The 16,560-nt window shown below is 41.4% G+C and overlaps 2 protein-coding genes across 4 annotated transcripts; one reads left to right on the top strand and one right to left on the bottom strand.

The window, feature by feature from the left end:
- Positions 1-5,543: 5,543 nt before the first annotated feature.
- On the top strand, positions 5,544-7,897 carry LOC125760767 (uncharacterized). Its single transcript, XM_049421199.1, has 3 exons — positions 5,544-7,309; positions 7,393-7,481; positions 7,563-7,897. Exons 1-3 carry the CDS (start codon positions 7,148-7,150, stop codon positions 7,777-7,779), a joined length of 468 nt encoding a protein of 155 aa, XP_049277156.1. The 5' UTR covers positions 5,544-7,147; the 3' UTR covers positions 7,780-7,897.
- A 1,260-nt stretch (positions 7,898-9,157) lies between these two features.
- On the bottom strand, positions 9,158-16,255 carry LOC125765391 (acyl-CoA Delta-9 desaturase). 3 transcript variants are annotated; one of them, XM_049430442.1, is made up of 5 exons: positions 15,713-16,255; positions 12,372-12,691; positions 12,170-12,300; positions 11,537-12,032; positions 9,158-11,467 (listed from the first exon to the last, which is right to left on the bottom strand). In XM_049430442.1, exons 2-5 carry the CDS (start codon positions 12,634-12,636, stop codon positions 11,256-11,258), a joined length of 1,104 nt encoding a protein of 367 aa, XP_049286399.1. In that variant the 5' UTR covers positions 12,637-12,691; positions 15,713-16,255; the 3' UTR covers positions 9,158-11,255. The 3 variants fall into 3 exon arrangements, with proteins under 3 accessions (XP_049286399.1, XP_049286402.1, XP_049286401.1); XM_049430445.1 differs by lacking the exon at positions 15,713-16,255 and adding an exon at positions 13,247-13,397; XM_049430444.1 differs by lacking the exon at positions 15,713-16,255 and adding an exon at positions 12,886-13,185.
- Between the last annotated feature and the right edge of the window lie 305 nt (positions 16,256-16,560).

Below are 16,560 nucleotides of genomic sequence, written 5' to 3'. Positions count from 1 at the left end.
AAATCCCTTTTTTCCTGGGTCGCCAACCCAGCCTCACCAGCCAGTGCCAGGTGAAACAGCGCAAGCTCTGGAATGGATGTACCGACTTTTGGATTGTGAACGAACCACTGAGTAAGCTCTATTTTTATAACCTCAAGGTTGTCTCGTTTGAAGATTTCCTTGAACATGGTGCATCGTTTGAGAATGGACGAGAGTTCAATATATGAGAATACTGGAAACAAACGAATATGCGTTATCAAGGTTCGTCGCTTTGCATTAACGCAGAGATAAGGTTTAAGCAAGCTTCTTGCATGAGGTATATCCAACACGTTAAGATATTTTGAACATATAGAAATAGCTGCAAAATGAAACAAAAATTTCAACTCTCAACCAGTACAGGACATGCCACTTTGACTTTCAAATCGGCACAAAACGCAAAACAGATCGATTGGGCTAGATTCGTTAGCGTCAAGCACGAAGTAACGTTTGTGCGACCGATCGGCTATAGCGAGAGTGGATTTCAGTTCTCGTTTCCTTGATTAACGTTTGCCAAAAACTCAAGGTTGCTCACCATGGAAATCGTCAAAGCTTCCGCTAGGTTGACATATGTCCGTCGATTACGTATATTGGGCTAGCGCAGGGACATACATAATAGACACACTTGTCCTACACGAAAGGTAGCTTCGGTGCGTTTGGACGATTGGAGGAATCGATTTCGGTGAAAGGTGTCCACACGTTTAATCGACGGAGGGGCAGATGAACGTGCTTCGGTGCGTAGGAATAGATCGTTCAAGCGAACGTTTATGAACGGTATACAAACCGATCTAATCGCGGTGGGACGTTTAGCGCTGGTTCCAATACAGTGCATTTATGCGTCCAGGGTTGCGTTTTTGGAGTTTGAAACCAGCTTTACACGCTCTATGGAAATGGTTCGAAATTTAGGAAGGTTTGGTGGCTATAAAAATGTCAACTTGATCGTAGATCGTACGAACTACCAGCGCAACAGATAGTAGGTCTGCTAACAGTCTGGTATGGTATGCGACGAGAAGGTTGAAACGATCATAATCGTCTACTGTTTCGACAGAAGGATCGTTTTAATTTTAATTATAACTAGTTTGTCTAACAAAGACCCTAAACAATCTGGTCGTTTTGAAAACGAGGGCGTTATAGATATTTTAACAGTTTTTTAATTGATTTTTACGCATGTGTTTTAGTATCATGCTTTAAATAACAGTGCGATTTCTACGATTTTTATCTTATCTTGATAGTTTTTCATATTAATTATTTTTCTTTTATGATCTTTTTTATGATTTATTCCCACGATATAATTTCTAATGTTTTAAGTCTTTAACATGTTTTGTTAAAGTTCTATTTCATGTGTTTAATATAAGTTTTATTATTACTATTTACGGTGCTGAACAGGTTTTTATTTTGAAAATACTTTTGAAGATGAGTCTTGTAGACTGATCCTTCTATAATGCCGGTGTTAAGTTTTTCAGGGTTTTCGAGCTTCAACGTTACAGCTGGAACTTGAAAACTTTGTTAAGCTTATGGTGAGGACGAGTTGAAGAATTTTCGTCTTAAAAACAATATTTTTTTGTCATTATTAAAACCATAAGGACTTTCCGTGTCAAGATGAATTATTTTTTACTGTTTTTGCAATCTTTGACTGATCTGATCTGACTGATCTTCGTGCTTTCTTAACGTTTATCAAATTTTTCAAAGTTTTTAACAGTGATGAAGCTTCAACACCATTAAGTTTAATGGCTTTTTTTAAATAGTTAGAAGAATTATTGTTGGCGAATTTAACATTCTTTCAAAGGTGTCGGTCTTACACGACAGTATCGGGTATCCAATTTTATCCGGACCGTCCCCCTGTAACAAGGACTTACTATTCTGCTATGGGTGAATAATGTCAAGGAAAGCTAGAAATGGTAGTCCAAGATTTCCGGAGTTGGTAGTGCGAAAAAAGAAGAATATAACAAAACAAACCTTAATATATCGCTAAGATTTATAAACAAATTTCAATCATAGTTTAATGGTAAACCCCTATCATATAAGAAAAAGTTTGCGATTATTAAAAAAATGTATCGATTGCAAACAAACATCTACAGCTACCATCCGCATTGAAGAGAACAATGTGTAAAGTTTCGTTGGCGATTTTGTGTCTGCCACTGCTGACGCTAATTTTCACACCACTCACGCAGTCCACCGCGTTCCGGCGAAATGATCGTGCCAGCACGCACGTTCATCGATTAACGCACGAGCCCGGCATCGATTTATGGGCTCAACTGATCGCATACACTGACTGCTCCCATGTGGTGCTACTGGATAGCTTCAAGTTCTTCGGTACGTCATCTTTTTTTTTTTTTGCTTTTTGTCGCTGCGGTTCTATGTAAACGGTCTAGGCCTGCTAATGATATATGCTATTTGAAACTTTCATCGTGAAACGGTGGCCGTCCGAGTTTGCTAAGCGTTGTAAATGATTCGTTGCTATCTCAATTTGTACCGCAGCCAATCGGCCAACGTTTGCCAGGCAGCTGTTTGCTCGACTGACCGTGGTTGGCGTACGGGTGTCGGTACGACGTCACCTGCGAACGGGTGAACGGCTTCCACTGGCAACGCATCGGCTAGCTATTATCGTGCCAATCGTAATGAAGCCATCAATGGTGGACACCGACGAGCTGGCGAACCTTTTCGGACAGGTAGGACACTAAGCGTTTTTCATTAATTCGTAAGTGTGTGCTGTATGGAATGGTGTTGCATTTGTCAGCACGTACCATGGCAAAGAGGTTTTTAATGATTTTCTTGATCATTTTTTTATCTTGCCTTCTATTTCGAAGATCGCTCAGGAATCCTACTTTGTTGAATTCTATCGGTGGATGTTTCTGTTTCTATCTGCCCATGAGCACAACGTTTGGTATGCCCTTCAACACCTGCCGATACAGGCGGACTCGAACGTTTGGTGCGTGATGGTTCGAAGCGGCGAGACGCATCCCTTCGATCGTCCGATTCACCTTGAGCGGAAGATGATGCCTATAGAACGATTCGTACGGCGCATGCAAATGATTACGGCTCACCCGGAAACACCCAACCGAACGGTGGCTACACTGATGCTACCGACCCGGCACACTGGCAGAGGCAACGTCGCCGTATGGCAACTGTATCGGCTTAAAACACGCACCAAAACGATTGACGTTGCGGTCGAACTGCTAGGTAGGTATCGAGCACGTAAAATCTTAAATGATCTTGACACTCTCGCCCTGGCCGAAAGGAAGCTATCCGAAATACACACACCAATTTTGGCAGATTGCTCCGGCTTGCAGTCATTGTGTGGTTAATCGAGGCAGTAGAATTAGTATAACCATGGTTAACTTCCATGAAGGTGAGCAGGTGGAATGTAAACGTGAAACCGATCGCATAAAAGTTTGAAATTGTCTGTTTTGTGCGCTGCCTGCTTGAGTATTGGTTCTTTTTTTGAGAATGTGCGTATGGATTGAGTTGGAACAAAACTACGCAATCGAGCAAAAAAAAATGAATAACGAAATCATTCACATGGGCGTATGTTTAGTAATACATTATGACGGGGAGGACTCGCATTTGAGGCGTAATAATCGTTTTTTTACCTCCGTAATTTACAGGGCTTACATTGGCAGGCAACGCGAATAAAGTAGAAGAATATGTTTATGGACAATAAAGCAAGTTAAGATCCAATAGAAAAGGCTAAAAGAAAATAAAAACTTTGACGCGATCCTCCGTCGTGGTGATTTGAATGTCTTAGCGTCCCGTTTTAACCAGTAGTGAGCATCTCATTAAATGTACCTAGTAACTATGCGTCTGACGTAATACGTCGTCCAAAAAATGAGGTCTCCCCACAGGCAACCGAACTGTACCCTGTGCTCTCTTAATGGATACTTGCCCATTGCTCACATTGTACTTAGATCGGTACTGGGGCATTTCATGAGCGTGTCCCACACGCTCACAGCTCACGGAGCTCATCTTTTCTCTAGCGCAAATTCAAACCCGGTGTAGTTCATATGCCTGACCTACTGAACCTTCGCGGTCTCGGCAAAAGTTCAACAAAAGGACAATCACGGTACCTGTGTGGCTATATGACGCCGTAAACCGTTTTAACGCCATTCGGTATTCTCCACTATTGCACAACCGACCACTAATGGTTGTGTGAGCCAGGGTGTGTACACGGGGCAAATGAACGATGTGTAACCGTTGGCGGGAGTAGATCGGGAGGTGAACGTTAAAATATGGTGAAGATTCTGCGACTCCATGCCACCATCCATGCAGCACATTTTGAAGCTGTGCCAGCGGACGTATGAGCGGTAGGTAATTGAGAGTTGGGCATTGTGGCGATGCAGACGTTAAAACTTTCGCTCGGGGATTGCCCTCGGGACAGTGTTGGTGATGGTGGATCGTGGACTAGACATGCATTTTGGTCATAACTCAAACGTTAGAGAAAACAAACATTGATCCGCCGTTGTGCCGTTGTGCAAGGGTATGAATACGGGGTGTGTCCTACTCTCGGTGACATCATTCAAAGGTTTTCGAAGACCTCTGGGCGAATAGGTGAAACTGATAGGATCTTGCGAAGCAGTAGGATGGAGCTGTGTTGAGTTCTTAATGGATGAGCTTTAGCTCATCTGAAGACCATAATAGAAGACTGTTTTCTTTATAACTTGGTTTCACTCTTTGTTTCGTTCACACCGCAGAAATGAACGATACGGGGCAGATGGTACTGCATCAGGCCTTAACACCTGAGCAACGGAACGACTTCTTCGATCAGACGGATCTCATGATTATGGTGCACACCAGCACAGCCAAACATATAAACTCTACCTACGTTGCCCAAAGCATACCGTTGTTTCGTAACGCAAGGTGAGCCCGAAGATCGTTTATCATGCAGACGAAGAAGTACTAAACAATCAGCTCATCGCGTGATGATAAATGCTATTTCTTTCGTATAGAATCAGAATGGAGACGTACAAACTAAGAAGAAGCCGAAAAACCGAAACCGATTTTCACTTTCAACTCACCATTACCAATCACTTCAACAAACGTTTGCATGGGTGGTTTGCTTACTCTTTGCCTATTTTTCACGAACGGTAAGTACCTTCAATAGTAGCTGCAAGTGGCTACAAAATTTGCATGATGTTTATTTACGATTTTTGTCGTTCTTGTCTTCCCTTCCATCACATAAATATTGCTACTTTACAGTCTCGGCTTATACATTCACCAGGCAAATATAGGTTACCACGAGCGAGCGTGGAAAATTTTGGTCATAATCCTGCTACCGATTTTAGCATTGGGAACGTTACTGTGCGTATCTTTGCAACTGGCGTTCAATGTAACAAATGGTCGGCGAACAACAAGCAGAACCGCACGTTCAACTGTCTCGTTCGGCGATGCCTGCATTTGGCTCGTTGGTGTTTTTGCGCAACAGGGTAGCTCCGTACGTCCGAATTCTTCGTCCAGCATGATCATCATACTGGTAGCGCTGTACTTTTCCTCCATCATGTACTGCACGTACTTGACGAAGATCACCTCCCAGCTGTCGGTAGACGTGGATGTGGATAACGATCTGGAAGCGTTGCTGATGGCAAAGCAGTACCGCATCGGTTTTGTGGGCAACTTTACGACCGATCAAACTGTTATACGGGTACGCATTTATACGAGCTGATAATGGCATCGAAAACCTGTTTAATCGTAAAGGTTAGTTTTTAAGCAGGAAGATAAGAACCCATAGTTGGAAGGTCGATATTTTCGGGTGAAATAGTTTCCGCATTTTTGAGTGTGTTTTCAGTGGTTTGTTTGCATATGGTGGTGAATTGTTAACCAAAACATGTGTAAATTTTTGGAACAGGAAATGTAAAGTGCTATACAGTTGTAGCTAATTTTGGGGGAAAGGGGGGAAAAGAGGGGGGTTTTTGCTGTACAATATGGGTGCCAAAAGTGCGCCACCATCTTAGCTCAGTTTTGCTGCCAGGCACACAAAACAACCTGTTCTAATACAATATACTATGCAACGTTGTTTAAATAATATAAATGAATATTCATTCATTAAAGCTTTAACATTTGAAATGTTTAATATAGTTTTTTTTTTTGGAAATCAACATGTTTTCTGCAAATTTACATGAAATACAAATTAGAAAATACAAAATCAATACAATCAATCAGGCGTAAAGTTGAGGGCAGTCGGTTAGAATTTAGTTTTCTTTTTTTGAATTTGCCTCGCAGAATTCGTTAAGTATGACACTCCTGTTGTGCAAGAAATAGGATAGGACTGGTGATAGGACGAAAACTTGGTTTGGTTTTCGTAACAAAATCAATTTTGCCTCGTACAATGTGGACCATCTTAAGAGCGAAGAGATTGCGGTGACCTCGAGCTGAAAGGAGCCCCGAGCTGGAAAAGGCTCAGAGCACCGAGGTTATCAAAAAAAAAACATTGAATGACTGAATTATTGAGGTTTCTTGTTGTACTTTCTTTTTGTCTGCGTTGGGATACAGCCACTGTGCCTCGCTCAAAAAGGTGACTTGGAAACCGCGTAGAATTGCCTCTACGTATTATAGTTGAACTAGTGTTAGTACTAATTATAATGGAAGTTTATGTATGATGAAGTTAACTTTTTTTTTAATGTAATTCTAAAGATATTGATCATTATGTGCTATGAAGATGTTTTGATTTGATTTTATACAACAATTTGATTGATTTTCTCGAACTGAAAATTGTGCGTTCCTCCAATCAATGTTTAATTATTTCTTACGGTTATGTCTACGGTTGAATAGTTTGGCGTTTAACATTGGCCAATGATCCCATGACAATAAACGAAACATCTTAAATGGTGGGTACTTTTCAATATCTTCCACGACGGTCACGGTTGAATGATTGTTGCAAATTTTCAATTTTCTGTTTTTTTCTGAACAAAAACTGTTTGCTTCCTGTATTTCCCGGTGTATAAGATGTTCTTCTATGTTTCTAGGTCAAATTTCGACAAAAAGTTGCATCTTATTAATGTGAATTGAATGCAACCCTAAAAACAAAGAATGAAGATCTCATCAACAATCCATTTGAAAAATGGATGCTTCACAACCAGACCATTAGTAGAACGCTAACCGAATTGCTTTGGCAAACTTTCAGAAACGCTACGATCCCGTAATGAATGAGGTAATACAACGAATGCAAAGTGACGAATCGCTGTACGTTTCATCACACGCAGATGGGTTACAGCGTGTACTTGGTTCGAAATATGTACTCATCGGCAACTCGCGAACTGTGCGCAAGGCAATGGAAGATCTAGATCAGGAGCAACAATGTAACGTAAGTATCGTTGCGGTCATAGTAAACCAATTCGAAAGCCAAACAAATTTGTTTATATGCTACATATTACAATTGTTTTGTAGATTACCGAAATACAAATGGATGGAATCGAACAGATGGTTGCACTTATAATGCCCGCCAGTAATGCGTACCGCAAAATGATTAACTATGAGTAAGTGTACCTTTGGGAAAGTACGATTCTAGGGTAAGACTAAACGATCGCAATCCACATTGTACTGAATCTCATTGACAGAATATTGCGCTACTATTCGAACGGCTTGAACAATCGAATTAGTGAAGCAATTGCTCGACGTCGAAGCAAATGTGTCAAACAGAAACAATTTCATCGCATCTCCACGGGCAGTACGACATTTCAGCTTTACTTGTTTCTCATGGGTTCTGCATTAGCTATCGTTTTTATCGGCATCGAGTTAATGTGTTATCACTTTAAAAAACGTACGAACATGTAAGTTATGGTACAATTCAATTCATCTAACAACTTATATTTTGCCTTGTGAAAGTTGTATTTAGTCAACACATGCGGTGTTAACCGTACGACATTTAGTCGTTATACTGGAATAAAATAACAGCTTATGTACACTTTACGCACAATCAACTCGCATCCATGGGAGTCAACAATTTTAAAACACAGTTAGTACTATGAGAATATACGCATTGTGCAATACTGGTTGAAAAGGACTATAGTTAAGCTCTTACGATTTTAATATAAAAAATCCCCCACATACACACGCGTATTTTGAGCACGTTTCGTTCAAAAATCACTATACACTTGTAACGTGTTATTGATGTTTAAAAAAAATGTGAAAAAATAAAAGGTTCTTGACTTACATAATGTGTTTCTTCAATTACGACGAAGTTGCTTCCGAAAATAGATTGCAAATACTTTAACTAAAATACTTTAAAATAAATTTTCTGCATACAATTTCACTTTACTATTATTAATAAATTAAGTATCAAGGAAGCAAAAAACGAAGACCTTCCTTTCTGAAAGTAACTAAACGGGAAACAAATAAAAAAACCGTTTTCTTCTAGTAAATGGCGTAGTCAAATGGTTCGTGTATTTTCGAGTAAATCTACAAATTGTTTGTACATAAAGATGGTTTGGAAAAAGATCGTTTGAGTTTTGAAGGTTTGACAGCGTCTTCGGTCTGTAATTTAGTTATTTATTTGTATATTGATTTAAAAATATTACAAAATATTCAAAATATTTCCAGATATTCCTAGCATTTAGAAAATACATAAAACCTGGTTCAATGAATCGCTGATAGGACACATTATTTTTTTTACAGTTTTCAATCTATTTTTTTTTTTGATTGAACAAAACATGTGTAAACTATCTTGACGATAAAATGTTAAATTAAACAAAAACAAAACCTTGTCTTCACCGGAAATAATTTTGCAGGCGTGTTAGCGTGAGAGAGCGTCGTTATATATTTTTTTTCAAACTTATTCTTAGCTTAACGACCTCTAACGTTATGCCGGCCATTTCTGGCTTAACTAGGAATGTTCCGGATAGGATTTGATCTCCAGTGCTGTCGTGTGGAACCTGCGCCGTTTATCACATACACCATAAATCACATAAAATAAGTCTCGTAAGCCAGAAATGGCCGGCATGACCTCAGAGGTCGTTACGCCAAGAAGGAGATCATTTACTTATATAAATGTTATAAGCTATTAAAAACCAACATACACAAATAATTTATTATTTCAGAACAATGCCTCAGAAATGTTTGTTCATAAATCGTTATAGTTTTAAAACAACAAACAATACACAGCTTACCCCAATGCGCGCTGTAAGTACCAAACATGTAATATAACAACAATAGCTAATGGTGTAATTTAATTTGGTTTATTTTATTTCACAACTAGTCCTCCCCATGCATAAATTGTCATCTAATCGTATCTGGATGTTGGATCCCTTCGTTTATACAGTATCCACACGCGCGCAACAGTGGCGGATCTAACGGTAGGCGGAGTAGGCGGCCGCCGGTCAGGGATGCCTCCAAGAACGGAAATGTGTATGAACGTTTGGTAACAGAAGGAGTACTTTCTTCTAGCTACGGCACACTCACTTACACGCTGATATGGAAGAGGGGCCCCTTTGTTAAGCAATTCATTGGCACAAGATCGAACTTATGCTCCTTTAAAGAGTTTTCCTACTAATCACCGCAACAGGGTTTATTACAACAGGATGTTCTTAAAAAGAGTTCATATGCCTACATTTTCCAAGCCATAAATGTAAGAACGGATTTGATCGAGAAGAACGGAGAGTTGGTGAATTAGTTTTTACGAAGCTTTTTTTCATTCGTCTCTAAATGAGGAGCACATAGTGTGTTTGTGAAAGAATGAGAGAAGTGTCGTGGTAATGAAGCAGATAACGATAATGATCATGAGATAAGGGGACAGTGTGATCAGTAGCGATCGTACAGCGATACGTTCGTGTTGTAAAAAAAAGCTTTCGGTACTGTGTGGATAGCGCCCTTTGTGTACAGAAAATGTTGCAAGAGTTTTTTTTTCCTGGGTGCCAAAAAGTGATCCTCGTGGATCTTATTCCTTGATCTGACTAACAAAGAACGGTTAGTATATCAATTCGTGTGTTGATGTGATGTAAAGCAGTGACAATTGTGATCGCACGTGTACGAATTGTGCAAAATTTTCATCGCTCTTTGTAATTTAAATCAATTAAATTATGTCTTTTTTTGTAAGGAAAAGGTACGAAAACGGTAAAGCTTGAAAAAAAAACGATTAAGCAAAGTGAAGGATCCTAATGAAGAAGGAGGTAGTGTGTTTGCCTTCTTATGAACTCTTTCGAAAATTTAATAAGTCATAAGTAAAGTTGATAAGTTAAGCGCAAACAAGATTATTCCATCTCGCGCACCTGCGCAGGCAATATACATTCTTGAGTTCTTACACCAAAGTTAAGGCCATCATTGTGGTCAGCGAAGTTTGTTGTACGCTAACGCTGCGAGGATACGTGTGTGAGTGTAAGGAAATTTAAACTCAGTGCGTGTACTAAGCTCGCAAATTATTTACGTTTGTGTTTGTGAATGTGTGTATTGAAAAATGTAGCCATGGTAGGCAAGTTTGGAGTTTTAAATGTGCCAAATGCGTGTCGAAGTGTGGATGTGCTTTTGTGCACAGAAAAAAAAATGCAAGTGTCGGCCGTTTTTCTTGGTGAAAGAAAATTATGTCCTTTTCTGAATGAGCTTAATGCTTATTACGTGAATTTGTGTATTTTAATTCGTGTGTATGTCAGAGAGAGAAAAAAAGAAAATGGCAATGAGTCAAAGCAAAGGGGCCGTGAAGAAGAAGTATTGTCTTCTAAAGTAAATTAAGTTCTGTGGTTTATGAAAGTAAAGTCTCCTGCGCACAAACTATCGTTTATCCACAGGAAAGTGAACCACGTTCCATAACAAATATCTGAATTAATATTTTTAATATAATTATTTGATACAACAATTTCTGGCAGTCGTCAGTTTATAAACTTCTCCCCCGCCCTCTTCCCCTCCCGATCAGCAATTTTGTGTTGATAGACCACCCCCACTCCCTCCGAATAACTCTTCCGCCTATTGCCTCCAAAGGGCCTGATCCGCCACTGACAAGAAGCGTTTGATTTTGATTCTCTGTCCGCAATGGAATGACATCAGACCTAACGCCAACCAGAAGCTTAACTACAAATAGATACGAGAACATTCACTTGCAATGCGACATTGCAGATGAAGTTGCAACAAAGTGCCGATGCAATCAGCACCGAAGGGATTGTATAGAACAAAATAACATATCTGTCATATGGCAACTGGTAAGCCAATGTGCTTTGATGAGCAAGCAATAAATTATTAATCTTTCATTATGCACTGGTATTTGGTGGGAGGACCTGAGGGAAAGGCACTTATAAGGTAAAATAGTTGTCACCCCAACCCGGTTGCTAGTGAAGTCGTTCACTTTGGAGATAGTGTTCACGTTTCAGATTGCACATATCTTCGGCACCGGCCTGCTTGAGACACTCGACGATCGGTTTGCCACTATTGACTGCCATCGTGAGCCCTCGCTTGACTGCCTCGGTGGTCATGGTTTGCAGCTTTTCAGCTTGTCCAGTAGCAGCACAGATGCGTATAAACGCGGTAGTACACCCGGAACCTGGATTAGACATAGGAATGAGCGGTTGTGTTGGAAGATGGAACCGATTGCGTTTTTCGGTGTACTTACCATAGTTCCCAAACTCGCCACTTTGATAATCAAACGGCAGCAGATAGTGATACTGCGGCCAATAGCTCTTCGTTACCAGGAACACCATGTTGGAATCCGACTGCTTATGGCTTTTGTCGAGACCCCAGACAAAGTGGGACGAGTTGATCAGCCAGGCAACGTTCAGTACGATCAGATAGCGTAACGAGAATGCTACAAAGATGGCCGCCTGTACGGTATCGCCCCAGTATTCGAGCGGTGCGTTGATCGGCAGCAGTACGAAAAGTACCAAATACAGCAGCCAGTAGAAGCGCCGCTGAAACATAACGATCCGATCTGACTCTAGGTCACTCATATCGATCTTTTCCAGCAGCTTCTCCTGTTGTGGGCTTAGCTTGCGTATGTTGGCAAACACCTGGGCGTGAAGGAAATCCTTATCGCTATAGTAAGGATCGTCCACGGTACGGTACTTTTCGTGATGTAGCCGGTGTAAGCGTGCCCAGTCGTAGATGGAGCCCTGTGAATTTACATAAATATGCACACGAAAGAGAAAAAAAAAGAGCTTTTGAGCTTTCGCGATCGTGCCAGCTTTCGACCCGTGCTGAAGTCGAGCAGTCGAGCAGTAACGGGTGTAGCGTTAGGCGTTTGGCGCACCTGTCCGGCGAGTGTTTGGAAGATCATCAGCGTGAAGCGGAGCAATGTGGTGGCTTCGTACGTTCTATGCGCCCATAGACGGTGGGCCCCAGCCGTGACGCCCAAGATACCGCATAATGTGAGCAAGAATGCTGCAATAAAGTGAAGAGATACAATCAATATCAATATAATTGCTGCGGCCGGCCAGACCAGTCACACTTACTGAAGACACACGTTATCACTGAGGTATGAGAAAATAAAACGAAAATTCCGTACACGCCTAGAATGTTTAGATGTATGTAGAACAGTACCGATGGCCAGCTAGCCTCTCGCTTCGTATCCCTCGAGAAGGAACTGACGCTTCCGGTGGGTTGCGTTTGATCACCTTTCGTACCGATGGTGGTTGGTGGCTGCTGTGTTTGCTTGGTGTGATCCGATGAGCCACCCAGGTCCGCATTTGGTGCAAAGTTTTCATTGTGATCAGCCATTGTGATTTGGTAGAGAGCGTTGCTCGTGTCCGCGTACGTCCGTCCGTTTTTATATCTGAAAAAAGAAAAACGCAATCTAGTAAAGTCTTTTTTTTTCACTCTAGTTTTTATGAGTTACTAGTGGGCAATAATACGTAGTGAAAATTGTGTTACAGTGGTTCACCTTGCACGTAATTAAGGGAACAAGAAAACAGTGAAGACATGGGCAAATAAACGATGGTACCCATCACTAACCAAGATCATGCTCACTGTTATGGGTCATGAAGTTTTACAACAGATACTTGGTAGGTACACAACGTGCCGCAAAACTGAAACCGTTTCGCCAATGCCCGACGGCGGGAAGGATAGGGTGTACTTGCTCTCGCTGAAGGTCGTGAAATATAATTACAAGGATTGCATTGAAGTCACTTCGCTTCAGATTTACAACAATCTGGAATGGTCGAATGGTGTGTGCAATCCGTATCCTTTCACTTTCCCAACCGTAAGACACGGTGTGGCCGTGAACAGTGTACTGAAGACAAATGATGGTATAAAGGGAGTCATTTGAGATATGAACGATGTATCGTGCATTCCGAGGGTGGACAAATTCAAATTTCCTCCGTCCGCTTACCGATGCTTTGGTTTGTCGTTTTTTTATTTAATGAGGACACAACATGACCTCCAGTCGGCAGTAGTTGGAAGGACTTTGGTCCGATAAGGTTACCTTTTAACTGTCCGCTACGATAGGCAATGACTTTTTTATGGGGTAAAAAGCAACCAAAAAAAAACCCCCCATACGCCCGTAGCGATACGCAATCGCATCGTTAGTGGACTACGGAAGGTTAAAGGTTAATCGTATGTAAAGCTAAACCTCAGACATTAAACTTCTGCGAAAACTTTCAAGAATCGAAACTAACCGCCGTACGCGGTGTAAATCGTTGAAATCACACTTGAACTGGCGCGTAATGTAAGCAACAAACAAAAAAACTAATCTAAATCCACATTAAATATGCAATCACGCAATCGTAGTGGAGTCGCACTTAAAACGCCACTTTTTTTTTATCGAACGAAACTCACGATCGGTTTGGGTGGAGTTTACAATTTTGCGATAAACATGAAGATCTAGACGAATGTCCCACCGTTTCCGTTTCGGGAGAGAGATTCTATCATGCGTGCCATTGTTTGATACGTCGTACGACGAATAGCGATGAAATTCGGGAAACGCACGTGGAAACGCTTTAACGGAGACGAATCGGTACCGCGGTACCGGTTAAACTGGTTTGTTTCCTAGACAGGAGTATGCTTAAAATCGGGTTCAGATTTATACGCTAATATACGTTCTAACGCACGATCATCACTTTTTTCCGCGTTTTTTTTTTGGAATTCGAATGTTTGGTACGGTTCGTTGACATCGTTGGACAACTGTGGCGTCTTCAGGTCCGTATCGATCGGTGTAGTATGCATAATTCAATGGGTGATCGAAATGGCAAAGCCCACGACGGATGTTGGTTCATGGTTACATGGTGCTTTCCGGCACTGTTTAAACCATCGAAACGGTAAAGGACGGAAGAATGCTTCACTGTAAAACTAGACTATACACACCTAAGGTGATTGTGCTTTTAGTGAAGCAACAGCCAAGCGGTTAATTTTTCGATAGAACGCAAACAAAAACAACCATTACACCATTATACGCAATTAAAATTGTAATAAAGACGCACGCACACACACACACACACGCGCATATTCGTTGATGCACGTACACACATCCATTTGCAAAACTGTCCATGGGTTTTAATTGACCTTTTTCCCGGGAGTTCTGCCAGTCATTGCAGTTGGGTTGGGGTTCCGCGCCCCATTGTTAATGATTTTCCCGACCCCCTCCACCCTGGCTGGGAGGGAAAAATGAAGGCAAACCCACACGCATTTGTTACTCATTGATGTTACATCGGTGGGAAAACGAAAATACCACCAACTTGCAAATAATGCGAGCAATTGTTTTCTCAACCGAAAATGCTCAGCCTGTGGCGTAATCTGCGTTGATGCAATCCATTAGAAAACCCTTGTCGGTGGTTCCTCAGTTGCTCATTGCTTAGTCTCATTTGAATGTTTAGTTAGCCATTTGCTGTTCCGCGAAACATTAACCGGTTAATGGGTCCAAACGGCTTTTAATTTTGGTGCTTTGGTTTAAAACCTCAACGACCTTCTGAAGCACTCGTTTTCCCTAGCCCTAGTCTTCAAAGGCGGTAATAAGCTCATGTAAAGTAGTTTCAGTTAAACTATTACCGACTTATAAGAAGAGTGAACAAAAAAAAACCCCGAACCGCTAGACTTTGTGCTAACCTTGACTAATGTTGTGACACTAAAACGACTAGCCAAACTTTGCCATGCTTTGGTGACCAGCTACACCAGTTGATAACCAGACCAAGCGCGCAGCTTAAGCCTGTGTGCGAGTGATAGTATGTGTGTTTATAGTTCCTGTTGTTGTTGATGTTTGTCTTTGCTGGATGCCTCAATTAGGCGGGGGAAATGGGTGCTTTTTTCTAGCTCTAATTCGTGCGTGTCTCTTTGGGCACAGGTTTTATCACTGTCCACTTAGCGTTCGCGGCATTATAATTTCATCCTTCGCACGGCGATCACCAATGCAAACATACGAGTGTCGCAACGCACGTGCAAAACAATCGAATTGATTAGCGTAAAAGAAGCTCCACGCTAGAGTCTCGAACTAACGTCACGCCGTGAAGATCCACATCAAACACATGGTGGGATCGACTGTTGGACGTCGCGAGTGTGGTTTTAGCAATGGCATTACAACATGGTAACGATTTTTTTGAAAAAAAAATGCGCTTTAGTAATGTAAGGTAAAATAAACGAACTGTGCGTGATCGGCGGGTATTGCTGGGCAGCAATCGAGACGAGATCATCCAACCTTGCCCTTCCTATCAAGCACACTTACAGCTCCACACAAACACACACACACACACACACACACTTAAAGAAATATTTTTTGCTTAATACATGCACAACATCACACCACTTTCCTAACCCAATACGATTGTACGATCAAACCTTCCATTACGATCGATTAAAATTCACTCACTTTGAATCGCGAACTGCGGAAAATCGTCAACAGCGCTTCCGTACGCTGTTACCCTGTATTGTTTTTTTTTTGTGTGTGCCTTCCTCCCGGTACTGTATCCCGGTGTTAATGCCTTCAGTTAGCTACTTCTAAAGGCAGATGACAATCACGAAGTGATATTCTACGTATTCCATCCGCGGTTCGTCGTCCGTGCTGCGTTGAAGTCACCGTGATGGTTTCAGCTCTCTGTGTGGTGGCGATTGCGCGCACATGCGCCTATATGTGACCACGCTAGCAGTTCCCGAGCAGCACCGCTATGTAAGCGCTACCTGTTCTGATACGGATGACGCGGGCAGCCCACACACTCCGTACAGGTCGAGTGTTCGATAGCGAATAAACGTTGACGGTGGTGCGTTCGTTGGATTATTGCGAGCCGGCAGGTAAGGCCACCAAATGCGTTCGCGGCGCTTCGCAGCGTATGGTAAAAGGAAGGAAAAGCCACATGGGGTAGGATGAGGGAAGGGCAGTGATACACTAACCAGGACAGGATGAAAGAGGGCGATCGGATCGGAAGGAGAAGAAAAAAAAGGGTAGCCGGGCCAAGGTTGCCCTTTCGTTTCCTTTATGTTAACGATCGTACTGTATGGTTTTAGTGGCAAGGTATAAATAAGCATAAAGAGCACTTAATAAAATAGTTTTTATGATTGCAAAACATGAAATTAAATTCAAGTTACAAAAAAAAAAATTAATTAATGTTGTTGTGTTATAATTAATCATTTTTAAATTACTAATTTCAAGCAATTTGTCATCAAAGATGATATAAACCGGGTTTCACTTACGTGCCAGAATGATCTAGATTAATGTGTCGT

The sequence above is a fragment of the Anopheles funestus genome, chromosome 2RL (genome assembly GCF_943734845.2).
Source record: "Anopheles funestus chromosome 2RL, idAnoFuneDA-416_04, whole genome shotgun sequence".
NCBI lineage: Eukaryota > Metazoa > Arthropoda > Insecta > Diptera > Culicidae > Anopheles > Anopheles funestus.
The sequence above is the reverse complement of the archived record's forward strand: the minus strand, read 5'-3'. Positions and strand labels throughout refer to the sequence as shown.

Coding starts and splice junctions, on each gene's coding strand:
- LOC125760767 (XM_049421199.1), top strand. CDS start 7,148: ATGAATGAGGTAATACAACGAATGCAAAGTGACGAATCGCTGTACGTT. Junction 7,310..7,392: donor ATCAGGAGCAACAATGTAAC/GTAAGTATCGTT, acceptor ATTGTTTTGTAG/ATTACCGAAATACAAATGGA. Junction 7,482..7,562: donor CGCAAAATGATTAACTATGA/GTAAGTGTACCT, acceptor TCTCATTGACAG/AATATTGCGCTACTATTCGA.
- LOC125765391 (XM_049430442.1), bottom strand. CDS start 12,636: ATGGCTGATCACAATGAAAACTTTGCACCAAATGCGGACCTGGGTGGC. Junction 12,301..12,371: donor AGTGATAACGTGTGTCTTCA/GTAAGTGTGACT, acceptor ACTTTATTGCAG/CATTCTTGCTCACATTATGC. Junction 12,033..12,169: donor TCCAAACACTCGCCGGACAG/GTGCGCCAAACG, acceptor GTAAATTCACAG/GGCTCCATCTACGACTGGGC.